A 15,456-nucleotide genomic window follows, 5' to 3' on the forward strand; every position below is an offset into this window, starting at 1 on the left:
GGTCTGACATCTTTGAAACCTGTGTCCATTTTTCACGGCCAAATTGGTCTCATTATAAGGACGGCAGCTCACAGAGGCAGAACAAAAGGGGGACGAAGGAGAGGTGAGGGGGCAGAAGCTGCATTCAGCCGAAATGTCTGACCACTCATTTTGATGGCCTGCCACGCCCTCAGTCTCCTCTAATTATTCGCTTGTTGTGTGCTTTCTCTCTCGCTGCACCACCGAGCGTTCCTGTGCTCAGAATCAGGCCAGCGCTCAAGGAAATAATTGCCGGTGCAGATCCAAACAAATCACACAATACATGTTTCCAGCAAAGGTAAAAAATCCTTCCAACTTTATTTATACAGCACCTTTACAGACCTTCTTGCTTTTCATACTGAATAGTGGTCAAGCAACGTATTGTCTCTTCTGAAGCTCACCCTGCTTCCTGCTCTCATTGGCTTCAGCTCATCAGGGACTTGACTTGATACATACCTAGTTGCAGCTGGCAACGAGACGCCGATTTGCCTCTGATTGGCATTTGGTTGGCAAGGGTTGGTGACCTCAAAATTGATTTTAATATTGTGTTGACTGGCGTTAGGTGTTGCATTGAGTAGACAATTACTGTGATAACAACTAAATCACAGATTAAACTGATAAATTCCGCTTCAGTGTCTAACAGTCACAACATAATTCCTTCTACTGACATTCCCGCCTAACCTATGGGGTCTCTCTCTCTCTCTGTCTCTATCGTTCTCTTTCTCTCTCCGTCTTCCTTTTTTTGACAGACAACAATCAATAAACCAGCAGCTGGAACAGCACTTGCCTAGCAGGCTTCCATCGATCCGCCAAAGACCAAATCACAACACTCAGCTCTATCTGTCTAAGCAGCGGCCTCAGAATACTGTAGGCTTGTGTACATCAAATGTGGTCTACCTAGTGCGTCTTGTGGTCAATTGGTCTTGTGAAATACTAGCAAGATGCCTTTCTGTTGGAGTAAAACTCTGTTCTCATAGAAGGTTCACTGTCAATTGTCGAGCTGTTGTCTATTGTATTCATTCTTGATGACAAAAGGCGAGACAAAAACCTGACAATGAATTGGATTTGGCCGGGGTTTGGTATGCAGATGTGTCATTTCTCAGTGCAGAACCCACTTTTCAGACCTTTCTATTCAAAAAGTCAGTAATTGCTCCCCTGTCAGATCCGACTGCCCCACAGGCATGGAAATAATGCATCCCGATATTAATGTGTAATACACACACAATGGCATGGTGTCATTGCAGAATTAGCAGCCGCAGTGATTAAGCCACAGTGTGGCCGTTTGCATGGAAACCTGGGCTGGAACGGCGTCTGATCAGCAGGGCTTCCCATCTGTTCTCGGGGGAGCCCTCGAATGCAAAGTGCAGCAATCACAGCGTTGCTGCTAGTGCACAGTAATAATCCAAATGACTCCTTTTAACAGGGCCAAGGGACATAAATCTCTGGCCAATGCTTAGTTGTGAGTAAAATGGACACATACATTCTGTAAGCACTAATATTGTTGATACGAATGAGTTGTATGCAGCCCATTGGTTATTAAAGACACCCCTGTCCCAAAATGGCATTGAGAGCATTGGTAGCATTACGCCCAGCAAGAACCCCTTTCGTCTCACACTGGGCACATTTCAGTCGACTGCCTTTTTGGAAAGCATGACAATTTGGCTGATGTCAGGTTTAAGTGTCAGGAGGGAGTGAATCTATGAAGGGAAAAACCCCTATGTCACAAATGTGATGAAGCACAATTTGCTTTTGGACAATGGAAACAGATAGCAGTCGTAAGCATGTTGACGATGCATAAACATTTCATAGAATAATCCTAGAATAGTTGATCTTTAAGAAACACTGAGATCCAGTAATCACTTTAGCTCCTAATACAGTCTGTGAAAGGGGAGAATCTTGCCTCATCCCGTCTGGCTGTGCAGAGCTACATTTAATGGAATAAGTGTGGGGTAAATTGCGAGAATGAAATGGCGTCTGGGAAAAGATGTCCATTAGGGAAGACAGATCTGTCTTCAGTCATGAGAGAAATGCTCTCAGTCATTCCTATTTCTTTAAGTCATCAAAACGCTTTTACATTTTAAAGTTTTTTGATGCCGTCGGGGTAATTATGTGCCGACACACTCACACACTTGTAGAGGATAGTCTGATGCAATCAGAAATCATGGACTTCTTCTGAATGCTTCTGAATGCATATGAGTCAATGGAATTTTTTGCATGGAATTACAAATATGGCCACATTTAGCCAAATATAGTAAAATGTGTAGTAGAACATATCAGAACTTAATCCCCACCTACCTTTACTCCCCCTACTATACGTATATAACTTTTAGCTCAAGAGCTCTATATTTTCATCTCTCCCATTAACTCACACTGACTTCTAACACTGTCATTCTTAAATGTATTTAGTAATTTATTTTCCAAATGTACCATCCATCTCTTCACTAAAAAATGAGCCCTTATACCCCAATCCCCCACATTAGTGGATTGAGGGATCATAAAGTGGTCATCTTGCACTGCATTCCTGGCAAAGAATGGCTTTCACCAAAACCATCACATTTGCAAAACACTTGTGTATTTGATTGTAGTATAATTAACATAAACCATGTTGATCACTCAGAAAGAGAGCATCCTAAAACGAGCACGGCAACATTTAACACTCAAAGAGCCATTAGGACCCATTTTCTACAAAAGCCGCAAATATTTTTTTTAAATTATTACATATTTTTACACTGCATATATTATTGTGTGATGAATGTTTAATCACCCAGACAAGTTTTTTTTTTTTTTAAATTGACATTTTTGGGGAAAAGAGGAGGCCTGGTAACCAAAACTTAGCAGCGTATGCTAACAATAACTCACAACTTCCTTATAAACTTAAATGAACATAAACAAAAAATTCAACCCTACATATTGAGAACAACTGTTTACTTACCCCAAAGGCATCAGATTTTGAAATGCTACTCTAACATACTGGTGTTGGCCAGGCGGGGCATTTGTGATGCATATATTAAGCAAAATTTCCAGAGCCGTGGATTGCCGACCCTTGTTATAGAAAACTGTGGAAAACTGTGCTCTAATAACGAAATGCACCCACTGCATATGCTCTTTTCTTCCAGCTAGAGCTTTACTTCCCATAAAGGTCAGGTGCAGCAGTTTTATTGAAAGTGCCTTATGGCAGGGACATAGTTGCTTCATCTACAGATACTTGTATCTGTGCATCACATTTCAAGTAAATTTGGCCCATTGGCTCATTTGCATTAACTTTAAGCATTAAAAAAGTACTTATCTGAGCAATGAGGTACTTATATCAACCAGTAAATGAGAACCAAAATCAGAGCTGATGCAGTGGTTTAATTTAACCCACTGTGATGCATGCCATCATGCAGTCAGAAGACACAAGAAGGTCAGATCAGTGTCAACTTGGCTATTATTCAGTTTATGTACCAATGAAGTGTGTGCCCTGCATTCACCAAAGACAATACATTTTGCATTTATTGCTGCATACTAAAATGAGTAACGGTGTCCTCAGTGTCCAAAATTGAAAATTGTGAAACAACAAACAATATTATTATTATATTAATATTATAATACCTAAAGGAGCAGGTTTAGGAGCCAGTTTAAGCAAACACAGGGCAGCATGTGCTTCTTATCTACAAGCAACCAATGTGTGTCATTACTGGGGCTTCAACATGTCTCTAGCGTTTGTAGTTTGAAACAAATCATGATGAATTTCACCTGGGACAAATGATGCACAAGCAGATGAATTTGGCTTGCACCACCAGGGCCTTTCACCTTAGTTATGTAATACAATAAAAATTGTATACAGCATTGTGGTTTTCTTCTGCAATGTGTTGTGTGGAAAACCGAAATAGCATTTTCGCATAATAAAAGCATCAAAAGCAGAAAGGCAGTAATACTCCTTTACTCAAAAATTGGCTATGGCCAACCTAAATTGGTTTGCCACCAAACACTATTAAAGAGAGACTTGTTCAAAGCAAACTTAATGCTCCAGATGTCCAAGATCAAAAGTGCACACAAAAAGTTCTACCACAAGGATAGGGCTTCAGAACAATTTCTTTTCAAAAATTTGAAACTATGCACTTGAGGCTGCAGTAAATAAAATCAGTGCTGCATGTTTGCACGCTGTGCAAGAAGAGAGTGCGAAAGGAGAACCTCTGAAAGAGGTTCATGCTTCTCACGTCGTCTTAAATTAGGAGTCATCTGTAGCACATGACTCCACGGTCCAGTTGAACGTGTGACTTCCAGAGCTGTACTGGGCGGCCTGTTTATGCACAATGAACGGCAGCAGCAACTGCAGCTCCGAGGGGGAAATCCCACAGAGTCGGAGCACTGCACAGCGAAACGCCACCGACAAAACACCAACTGCTTGATCCATCTGCACTAACAGCGTGGCATCATGGGTACATGCATACAGCACTTGTGCTATGCCCTACAGACCATGGAAACTATGCCCTACAATTAGTGATGACAATGCAGGCTAAAAATGTTGTCACGATAGTTCCTCAGATTAATTTAGGATTCATTTTTATCTGTGTTTATCATTTTGAAATGCAATGACCTTTAAACTGGTCCCAATAAGCAATTACTACCTACCAAGTATATAAATAGTATATGGTAATTGTAATAATAGCAAATAAATAGCATACATAATATTTTATATATATATATATAGAGAGAGAGAGGCTACATCATCATCATACTGCATTGATCAAATATGCATTTCAAGTCAGCCAACCTTGCCCTGACTACAGCACAGCTTGATACACTTCCGACTGCCCCAACTCGGTAGAGCAATTCATGGCTGCTGGAAACATTTCCCAAAAGAATACAATTGCTTCAGTATTTCAATGTTGTGACTAATATCTCATCTGGCTGGGTTTATTGTGTTCTAACCAAGTCTTCAGCGAGAGAAGCGCCCCGCTTCTGCATCAGTCAAAATTGGCCTTGGCTTTCATGAATAAAAAATAAGGCTAATCTCATGGCTGACATCTTCTCAATCAAGATTAGGTTCAGAGAAGAAAGGTTTAGGCAGCAGTCAGGGTTGTTGTTGGCCTGACTTTTGTAACTGTTCTTTTCATTTATTACATGTCTATATGGCAAAAGTCCATGAATTTCATGAAGCAGCTATATTAAACAGTGAAAACTATTCATACCCCACTTTTTGAATTAGGAATAGCCGCATGACTGCTGTAGTGATCTATGGAGGGAATACACCTGTTGTCTGCCTGATCCTGGTCTTAAACCACTTATGGCTGCATAAATAGATGACTGCATTGACATTCTCTGCCACAAAGGGTTGTCAGCTCCATACCCCTCACTTGTTTTAAAAGCATTTTTAGAACAACACACCACACCACATTTGAGCGGGCGAGGGGAGGCATGGGGTCTTCTCACACCCTCGCTCTCTGTTCACCACCTGGGGCTTGGGGCTGAGAGGACAACCTGTCCACCTAGTTGGGGTCTGGGCTGGTTGGCTTCCTTGATACTGCGGGGACCGGTGGGGGTGGTCCCTGGATATGGGGGATTAGAGTAAGTATAGAGTGTGAATGTGTATACAGCATTTACTTTTGTGTCTTCATGTTGGGTGAATGTGTGAATATCTGCATATGTGTGTTTGAAGGTGGGAACGTAGGCATGTGTTTATCTATGCGCCAGGTCGGGTCCAGGACTCCACCTCACATCTCAGGCTTCCCCAACTCAACACTCCCTGCCGGTGTATGATGCCCCTGACCATTGGTGTGTTGGTAGTTCTCAGCGTCTGGGGTCGGCTGGCGGGTCCTGGCCCTCCTTGCTCTGTTGTGTCCCGGGCAGGGGGTGGGGGGCACTTGGATCTCTGGGTTGCTGAGCCCATTACTTGGTCTGCCATCACAGCCCTGTGGGGCTGCTGTATTGTGGCTGCTGGTTGCCCCCTTCCCCAATAAGGGTTTTTTGCTGCCCTTTTCTAGATGGGGGCCGCAATTGTTCCGGAAGTGGCCCTCTTAGGACTCCCATGCCAAGTGGGCATCTCTATGTCTATGGCCTGGGCCTCCTAAACGTTGGCTTCATTTCCTGGGGTGGGCGGGACTATTAACCACTCAAATGGAGAAACATTGTGATCACGGATGCATTTACACAAACAGGTGTGCACTTAGGGCTACACATAAGGGCTCACACAAGCGCATAAACACGTACTCACAGACACATTGTTGGAGCAGTTGAACATGTCTGTGTGTTGTTAAATATCGTTTAATATTCATTATTTACTGTGATTTATACAGATGTTGTTTGTTGCTGTGTATCTTTTTAAACAGTTTGGTTTAGCTCATTTACAACTGGTAGCTAACAAATCGATAAGCACCAAATGAATTTTGTAACATCTGGAGTACATCATCATTATGAAGTGGAGACAATATAATACCACTAGGATTTCACAAATGTCAGGACCTTCTTTCAGAATATATGGTTGTTCAAAGTGAAAGCACAGCAAGGACACTTTGAAGGCAGTAACTCTCTGTTCCTTGTATTTTACAACCATTGTGGCATTTTATCACAGACTGCTTTGCCAGTTTAAACATCTGACAGGCTTTGCATGGTTCACACTTTATATCCACAGATGGTCAGAATATATATTTTATAATAATATCCTTGTCTAAGTGAACAGATAAACTTGGGCAATAACGTTCCACCAGGACACTCTCATTACATCTCACTCAAGATATGTTTTTGGTTTAAATGGTTATTTCTTTAACACATTTCACAAAAGAAACTGAGGGTTAGTTATGCTTCAGTACGCCTGACTCAGTCAATGCTGTGATACCCTCAAGGCCCTCTCTCCTACTCTCTTGCTTGAATGTTGGTGAGTCAAGCTGTCTATTTCTGGGGCTCTATAACACAACCTCAAGAGCACCACACATTCCCCCTTGAAGTAATGCTACAGTAACTGTAACTGCATTTCCAAATGCAATATAGATGAAAAGATGAAGGTCTTATTTTCACTGTGCTGGACATCATGACTTTTTTGTTTTTGTTTATGGACCAAGCACAATCATGAACACTCTATATGTCAGATTTTAACCATTTAACAGTTTCTTTAAGATTAACTTTGACTGAACAGGAATAGGTGTTTGTGGTATCAGAACCACTCTAGATGGTTTACAGTCAATTCTTTTTAATACAGCTGTTAAATTGTTGACATTTCTGATAAAGATGCAGAAGGATCAGCTCTGACTTGCTTATATGGGTTGTAGAAATATAATGGAATTTAGGTATTACTGACTCGTGAGCCTGTTTGTGTAATAAAGCACACCAGCAAGGCGTTAAGGAGATATTGACTGAGAAGGATTATTATGAAAGATTACCCAATCGAGAAGAAATGGAAAAGAGTCTTTCACAGATGCGGATGGTGTGTGAGAGTGTGGGTTTGTGTGTATGTGTGTGCCCACCTTCCATCACTTCTATTCTGTCTGATCATTTTACCAGTGAATGGGCAAAATTCAATTTGTGGCTGCCGGCTGTGACGATGGAGGGCATTGTCAAATCAGCAGCCAACCTGCATCTATGTTTGCAGGTAATAAATGAAAAACATTTTGGAGGAATGACAGGTTAGCAAGTGTGGTGGCATGCAAGCAAATGTACTGATGAAAAATAGAACAAAATTAACAAAAATAGTATTATTTTCAAAGCTGCTGAGGTTTATTTAGTGGTATCTGTAAGGAGCCTTCTAATATCCGTAGCAATGTGTGGGCTTGTTTGACCTGTGTGGAGGGGATTGATGGCTCACACACATAAAAGAAGAAGTTGTCTTTGAGGGCTTTGTGGCTCAGTGTGTGGGCAGCGCCACAAGCCACAGTACTCCATTTTCTGCAACTATTTAAGGAACGTGCTGGTCCTACTAGCATATTATAAACATGCCTTTGACTTATTTTATTAGTCATTCATCATCATTTGAACTATAGACTTTATTCTGCAGCTAGTTTTGTGAATGTTAAAAAAAATTGGAAATCAGGACTATTTGTGAGAGATGCTTTGACAAGATTGGGTGCATTTATGAATGAAATAACCATACACATATAATGTGAGCAAACAATAAGGCTCCACTGACTGCTGTCCAACTCGAATTATAAAATGCCAAAATAAATAAAACCCATATCTGTCCAGTTTGATAAAACTCATCCCATTAGGCAGGCTGTCTATAAATAGATGTGATGTATTCGTGTGTAACAAGACACACGGTGGCCTATTAACATTACAAAAATCTGAAGCCTAGCACATTCCTTGGTATAAATAACCAGGAGCGGGGAGAGAGACAGTCAGTAAGGGGGAGACGGATGAGAGAGGGTGAGGGTAAAGGCAAGGCTGCTGATTGACAGGGCAGGTGTAGCCCAGCACACCAAAGAGAGTTGCTGATATTCCGCAGGAATGGCGAGACTGGGCCATGAAAAGATTTTAGCATGTTTACAGGGGCTTGCACTCATGATCTACTCTAACCTCTTACTGACTCTGTTACAGAGAGCACCTAATGAAACAAGGCCGAACACAAGGTTTTAGCACCCTCTGTGTCTAAAAGTAATTTTTTTATAAAAACTGATCACCAGTTATGAACACTGATCTGTCCTTCGAATGCATTAAATGCAGCAAAAATATCAAATATTTCTGAAGGTGAGACAGTAAAAGAAACCTCTGAGTCAATAGTTGGAAATAAAACAAATATGGTCTTTTGAAATTAAAATATCATCAGGGAAAACCATAAATCCACTGGCCCTAGTCTGATTAATAATAAGGTCTGGTGGGACCTTACGTTTACACAATGGTATTAAATGAAAGCAACCCTGTGAAAACCAACATGCTTTCAAGCTCGCTTTGAATATTGCCATTTCATTCTACTCTTTCATTAGAAAAGGGACAAGGCTGCCTGTTATTATTGCCTGGTATTTTTCTGTGTTGAGAACCTTAAAAGTATCGATCACTGGGCCACTGAAGTCACATCTACAGTGGCCCATTCACTACAGCAGTATTTCACAGCTCTAATTTAAACCAGTGTGCTGGTTGGTTATGGTCCCCAGCTGCCTCTATCATTCTCTGCCAACTCTTGCTACCACTCAAGCCTTCGGGGGATGCTGGTCATGGAACATGACCTATCTGAAGTGGCCAAAGAGGATACGGGTACTCCATCTTACTTTTCTACCTAATGGTCCACCATTTTGAAAGGCAGATCTGAGGGATGAGCTGCTCATTAAGACAATTATCTCATTTTCACTGTGTCTTCAGCACTTTGGAGTATTAAACCGATAACGATAGCCATTGACCTTTTCCCTGTGAGCGCTATAGAGAACAATTACCATGCTCTATTACAGTAATCACAAAGGTACTGACAATGAGGTCTGCAATGACAAAGTAGTCCTTATGGTAATATTTAAAGTCTACAAGTGACCTCTGACCCTTGTTTAAAAATCATTCAAACCTTCCCCAATTCCCCAAGATAGTATTCAATTAGATGCTGCCCATTGATAACATGCATACTAAACATAATTGAGAATTCTTGGCTATTTCATTAATGGTTACCTTCTCCTAGGTCCAAAACAGCAAGGACAGCACTGGTCCTCGCTTCTCCCAGGTAATTATTGGCAATGCAGGTGTACAGGCCAGCATCACTTGGCTTACAGTCCCTGATCCAAAGGCCTCCATATTCCTGGTTATCCATGTTAAGAAGGTCATCATTGTGGTACCAGTAAAGGGATGGTTGTGGGTCACCTGCCACAGCCACCTTCAGACGAATGTCACACCCAGTGCCCACCGCAGCGTTCCTCATTTTACGGATAAACAATGGAGGCGTTGGAGTAGGATACAAAGTGGTTCCTGGGTCTGGTACTACTTGGTCAGGGTTTACCTTAGCCCGTTTTGATGGGATTCGAGGGCTTGGAGGTGCCCCTCCATAAGCTCCATCATCTGCCCCCTTTTTCAGGGTCATTTGCACTTCAGCTTTCCTCATGCTTATAAATGACTTGTCCTCTTCCTGTTGCAGACTTGAATGTGATCAACTGTTGCTTTGAAACCAGGCTCTTTTTCTGACTGTCCTCTGTCTTTGGATTGTCCACAGCTGATCAGAGACACGTGTTACCATTGCATATTCAGTACATTCATTAGGTGCAATACATGTTTTCAAAAAATGTCTTCAAGCATCATATATACTGATATCTGTTTAAGGAAATGCATCTAGTTTTGATGTGTCACAAGGCTTTGAATTGTCTCTGAATTGTCAAAAAATACAGGGATTACCTCTCGGCTGGTTGTACCAAAAAGTTACGGAATATGCTTTTCTCATCCTTGGAAGATCCAATCAGAAAGGCAAAATATGTAACCAATTTAGCAGATAAATACGCATGTACCCTTGTCTGGTGATATTTTTAGAGCAAGTCCCACAGGATCAAGTTGCATTAGCAGCTTCCAGTAGTGCCGTTTGGAAAGGGTGGCCTCTGCTTTTCACCCTTGCGTCCAAATCATCCAGGTCTTAAGAGGACTGAGAGAAGAATGGTGGTTGTTCCTTGGCCAACGTCAAACTCTGGATGTGGTCTTTCCAACTCTGCTGGTGTCTGGTTCTGACACGCCTACAGGACACAGACTTTTCCCCCTTTGCCTAAGAGTTAAGCTCTCGCACTCATGTCAGCTCCTTCCCGCAAGCCAGTTCCCCCAGGGACAGTGACAGCCGAGTCCCACTAAGCCTTGAAGCGACAGCTGCACCGTGATAGGTCACATTTTTTGGACAGCCCCAATGCTTCAGCTCCACCCTCTCCCTTCCTTCAGTAGTTGTGGCCAATGAGAGGCTCCAGTGTTTATGACACAGAGCCGTGCAATGAACGAAGTGAGGGACATGCTTTGATTCATGTGTTAAAGATAGCTCTCTTAGAGTTTTACATCACCAGGAAAAATGGGCATGTGCGGATCCAGATCCATCTAATCAATCTAATATCAGTCCAGAACATAATAGCTTTACAGCCTAATTACAGTCAACTCCCAATGCTTTGTACACGATATGCATAATACAAAGTACTGAATTGTAGAAATAGTCTAATGTCTTATTTGTACATTGAAGCAAAACATTTCATTGATGCATCTGCACAGCACGCTGCCCTCTTTTGGAGATATTATTTATTGCATCCCTGTGCGTGGATCCACATACAGAACAGGTGTTTTCCAATGCTAAAAAAAAAACACAGGTTATTAGGAATAATCATACAGTGCATGTTAGTTTTTTCCTTCTTTAAATGCTGCTTCCAACATAAAACACAGAAATTGCTAACAAATTAGTGACAGCCGAGGAAAATCTGCTGATCTAAATTTCATGCTCCCTCCTCCTCAAACCCTATTGATACCCAACCCTGACAGCGTTCTGTACTCCGGGGCTTGTTGTCATGGCAACAACACCACCACTCACTGGACAAGATGTGTGGCTGCTGTGCAGGTCGTTCAGTGAGTGGGAGGAAAAAACATGCTCAGTATCCAAATCACGATGGGAGAACGGACCGACCGCATGCTATGCCAGCACCCAACAACCAAGGATGTATTTAAGCACACAGAAAGGATTCTGATAAGGAAGAGAATAGCTGCACTGACTGTAGCCTTTGTGACAGAACTGAGCCTCTGAGGTGAAATGCGCCCCCTACTGACCCTTTACCACCATATGCAAGTGTGACTTCACCATGTTAAATGAAACTGCCCTTCATCGATTCTTTCATTTATAATGTTAATGAAGTAATAGTCAAACATGTCGTAGCAACTACAACCCGTCACTACATGTTAATGCAGGTGTCTCCAGCCCCAGTCCTCAAACTTAATGCCAGTTACTACCCAGTTCTTGAGCTGAATCAGTTGTGAGGAACTGGTGCACCCCGGGACCAGGGTTGTTTTCAAGCTGGCTATGCAGGTTCATTATAAAGACTATAGCCTTTATAGTATCGTTTACAGTGTAGCTTTATAGTATGTAGCAGAGGAGGCATTTATTTTTTATTCACTTGATTGAACTCACAATTAATAAACCCAGTATATACAGTACAGGCCAAAAGTTTGGACAAGGTGTTTTCTTTATTTTCATGACCATTTACATTGGTCGATTCTCACTGAGGGCATGTTTTATATTCTATTTTCTTCAAAATAGCCGCCCTTTGCTCTGGCTACTGCTTTGCACACTCTTGGCATTCTCTCGATGAGCTTCAAGAGGTTGTGGTTCTCCAACAGTCTTGAAGGAGTTCCCAGAGGTGTTTAGCACTTGTTGGCCCCTTTGCCTTCACTCTGCGGTCCAGCTCACCCCAAACCATCTCGATTGGGTTCAGGTCCGGTGACTGTGGAGGCCAGGTCTCCACTTTTCATTAAGTACATAACTCCATATGTGTTCATTCATAGTTTTCATGCCTTCAGTGAGAATCTACCAACGTAAATGGTCATGAAAATAAAGAAAACACATTGAATGAGAAGGTGTGTCCAAACTTTTGGCTTGTACTATATATAATGTTGTGAATGTTTTGTAGTGTCAAATGAATTGCAGGCTAGAAATGACCACTTCTTGGTATTTGGCCTAGGGGGCGCTATATACGCGAACATGCTTCGGTTGGCTCCGCCCCGTCCTGGCTCCCCCCTTTTCAACGCGGTTTTTGAATCGGAATAATATTTTAATAAGGAAGCAACATTTCTCAGATCACAGGCAGTAAATGTAAAGGTTCTGCGTGAACTGTTTAGATATTGTGCTTTTTTATAACCTAAAAGTCACAATTTAATCTCTTTCATATTTTCGTTTCACTTTCGCTTTAAGTAGTCGCTCCGCGAAATGGACATCGTCATCAGAAGCAAGAAAGTAGATTTGATCGAATGGCTGAGTTGGAATTCGGAGTTGATCCTTCAACACGTGGACCAGAGCGGGATCGTAACGCGGCTGGAATACACCGACCTGAAGGCGTTCACGGGGTCCGGTCTCGTTGCTGAGATCTTGGACAGGGTGGTGGCGAAACAGCACGACGCCTGCGTCCGGTTCTTTGAAATGCTCAAGAGAGACGAAGTCGTGGAGACTTTTCCACCTCTCAAAGAGTGGATAACCACCGTTAAACCAGGTCAGGGGTTTTTATATATATATATATATATATATATATATATATACACACACACACACACATATATATATATGTATATATATATGTTAACTTAGTTCTTATTTTCTAGTTACCATTTTTGTCACCCTATGAACATATTCTCTTGATTCCATTTTCCAAACCAGCCACAGACTTCCTGAGATCATGTAAAGCGACCATTTCTGAGCAATTGGCAAACAAGTGTGAGGATCTCATTAATAAAACTGAGGACCTCATAACAATCCGGGAAGGCAAATGCATAAATGCAAAAAAGGGAGAAGACAGGATGACTGAACTCCTAAACGTCATACTGGGCAAAGAAGAAAAGGACTGCATGAGCTTCTTAAATGTGCTGAGGGACTTCCCAGAGTTTAACAATGCATTCACCTCGGCAGCACAAGGTAGGACCTCTGACGAACACATCAACAAATATCTATGGGTGTGAAAAACACTGGGAAGGCCTGTCATAATTTATAACCAGGCAATGATGTGTTTGTTCTCAGTGCCTGGCTGTGATATTTATGCGAGTGGAAGCAATGTTTTTAGACCTGTAATTACTGACGCGACCACGGATTCTATCAGAATGGATGTGAACATCGACTCTTCAAGGGGTAAGAAAGTCCATACTGTTTATTCCAACTAGGATCAGTTTGACACTTAAAAAAATAATAAGATAATATACTGCTGTAGATGTTTTGTAGTGCATAATAAATTGTAAGCGAGAACTATAAGTAGTTAGCAGTTGTGAATGACGTTTTGTGTCACCTTTTTGTTATTTTTTTTTATCTCATGTGTATGGCTATGCCTAGGGGCTGAAAGTGGACCACCCTCAAAGTTTCACAAGACAGTGGGGAAATGTTCCATAATCGACAGCAACTACGTGGCTCCAGTCATACGCAACACTACAGTGAACAAGGACATAAATTTATCTTTTTCCAATGTTCAAACACAGCACAAAAGACAGGCTCAGGTGAAACAAGGTCTGATCCTTATCACATATCGTTCACATCACATCACATAATTATTTTTTAACTGTACTGCGTCCTCTTTGTTGCAGGAGCTGTGAAAAAGTCTTTATTCCCAGATATCGCAGGTTGGTCTTTTGATTGCGTATTTTCAGGGATAAATGGAGGGGTGATCCTTTTTGCTTCCTAGATAAGGTGCCAGACTTGTCATTTTTAATGACATGCTAGTAGAGAGCAAATTATCATCAGTGCTTTGTAGTTTTTTTGTAATCATAAAGAGGAATATTCATATGTTATTTTAGCTTGACAAGTAAAGCTACACTTAAGCTACCGGTCTAACCTAGATATGTACATTTCATGCAATAGTAGCAGAGTGCATTAATTACTATATTTTATGTTTAATAATATAATTTATTACATTTTACAGATAACCTTGGATTTCTGAAAACCCATCGTAGTGCCTTAATTAATTGTGTGACAAATGTAGAACCAATCTTGGATTACCTAATACAACACAATTTTAATGAAGAAATGGCAGAAAATGTGCAAGCTGAGAGAACGTCACAAGACAGGATGAGAAAAATTCTAAACAGCACCAAGACTACTCGAGCTGCAGAAGTTCTGGTTGAAGCCCTTGTAAATCTTGAGAGTGAACTTATGAAAGATCTAATGGACTTACATTAAGATTTCAGAAAGAAATGTCACGTATCTTAGTGTAGAAATATCCATGAAAATTTCAAATCTAGCATTAGCTTTATTCTCATCACAAGCAGACAAATACTTGTATAAGTGATAAGACAATATAAAATATGTTGATCATTAAGTAAAACATAGGAATATGGTACAATACGTATAGGGGGTGGTAGAAGCCAAGTGGGAAACACACTCGCCTATGAACCAGAATACCCAGGTTCAAATCTCACTTACTACCATTGTGTCCCTGAGCAAGACACTTAACCCTAAGATGTTTCAGGGGGGACTGTCCCTGTATCTACGGATTGTAAGTCGCTCTGGATAAGGGCGTTTGATAAATGCTGTAAATGTAAAATGTAAATGTATTCTATTGTGGAAATATGCAAGAAAATGGTAAATGCAAACATATGTCAGTAGTCGCTTAGAGGAAAACACGCTCACCTATGAACCAGAAGATCACAAGTCACAGGTGTCAATTGTATATTACATTTTAATGTCCTATCAAATGTGGCAGATGCAAATGTATGTATTTACATTTTAGTTTTGTGTACATTTAAAAAAAACTTTTCTGAATAAGTACATAAGTGTTTTTATTAAATAAAATATAAGATTATGAAATAATTGTTACTTAAAAACAGCAGGAATTTATTTATAATTTAATATTG

General features: G+C 41.1%; 2 protein-coding genes across 3 annotated transcripts in view; one reads left to right on the forward strand and one right to left on the reverse strand.

Moving 5' to 3' along the window:
- spegb (striated muscle enriched protein kinase b) overlaps nucleotides 1-10,743 on the reverse strand; it is a 48,022-nt gene extending 37,279 nt beyond the window's left edge. Inside the window, exons 1-2 of the mRNA XM_028990492.1 lie at nucleotides 10,294-10,743; nucleotides 9,580-10,114 (exon numbers count right to left, since the gene is read on the reverse strand). Of these exons, the coding sequence (XP_028846325.1) occupies nucleotides 9,580-10,006 (427 nt within the window). The 5' untranslated portion in view covers nucleotides 10,007-10,114; nucleotides 10,294-10,743. The remainder of the gene's footprint in view (nucleotides 1-9,579; nucleotides 10,115-10,293) is intronic.
- Nucleotides 10,744-12,617: 1,874 nt separating this feature from the next.
- Nucleotides 12,618-15,412, forward strand: LOC114797316 (uncharacterized). Of its 2 annotated transcripts, XM_028992154.1 has the most exons (7): nucleotides 12,624-12,721; nucleotides 12,824-13,115; nucleotides 13,280-13,534; nucleotides 13,637-13,744; nucleotides 13,943-14,113; nucleotides 14,191-14,226; nucleotides 14,526-15,412. In XM_028992154.1, the coding sequence occupies exons 2-7, from the start codon at nucleotides 12,836-12,838 to the stop codon at nucleotides 14,780-14,782; spliced, it is 1,107 nt and encodes a 368-aa protein (XP_028847987.1). In that variant the 5' UTR covers nucleotides 12,624-12,721; nucleotides 12,824-12,835; the 3' UTR covers nucleotides 14,783-15,412. The 2 variants fall into 2 exon arrangements, with proteins under 2 accessions (XP_028847984.1, XP_028847987.1); XM_028992151.1 differs by having other exon boundaries at nucleotides 12,618-13,115.
- The last annotated feature ends 44 nt before the right edge of the window (nucleotides 15,413-15,456 follow it).

This window comes from Denticeps clupeoides, chromosome 9, assembly GCF_900700375.1.
Source record: "Denticeps clupeoides chromosome 9, fDenClu1.1, whole genome shotgun sequence".
NCBI lineage: Eukaryota > Metazoa > Chordata > Actinopteri > Clupeiformes > Denticipitidae > Denticeps > Denticeps clupeoides.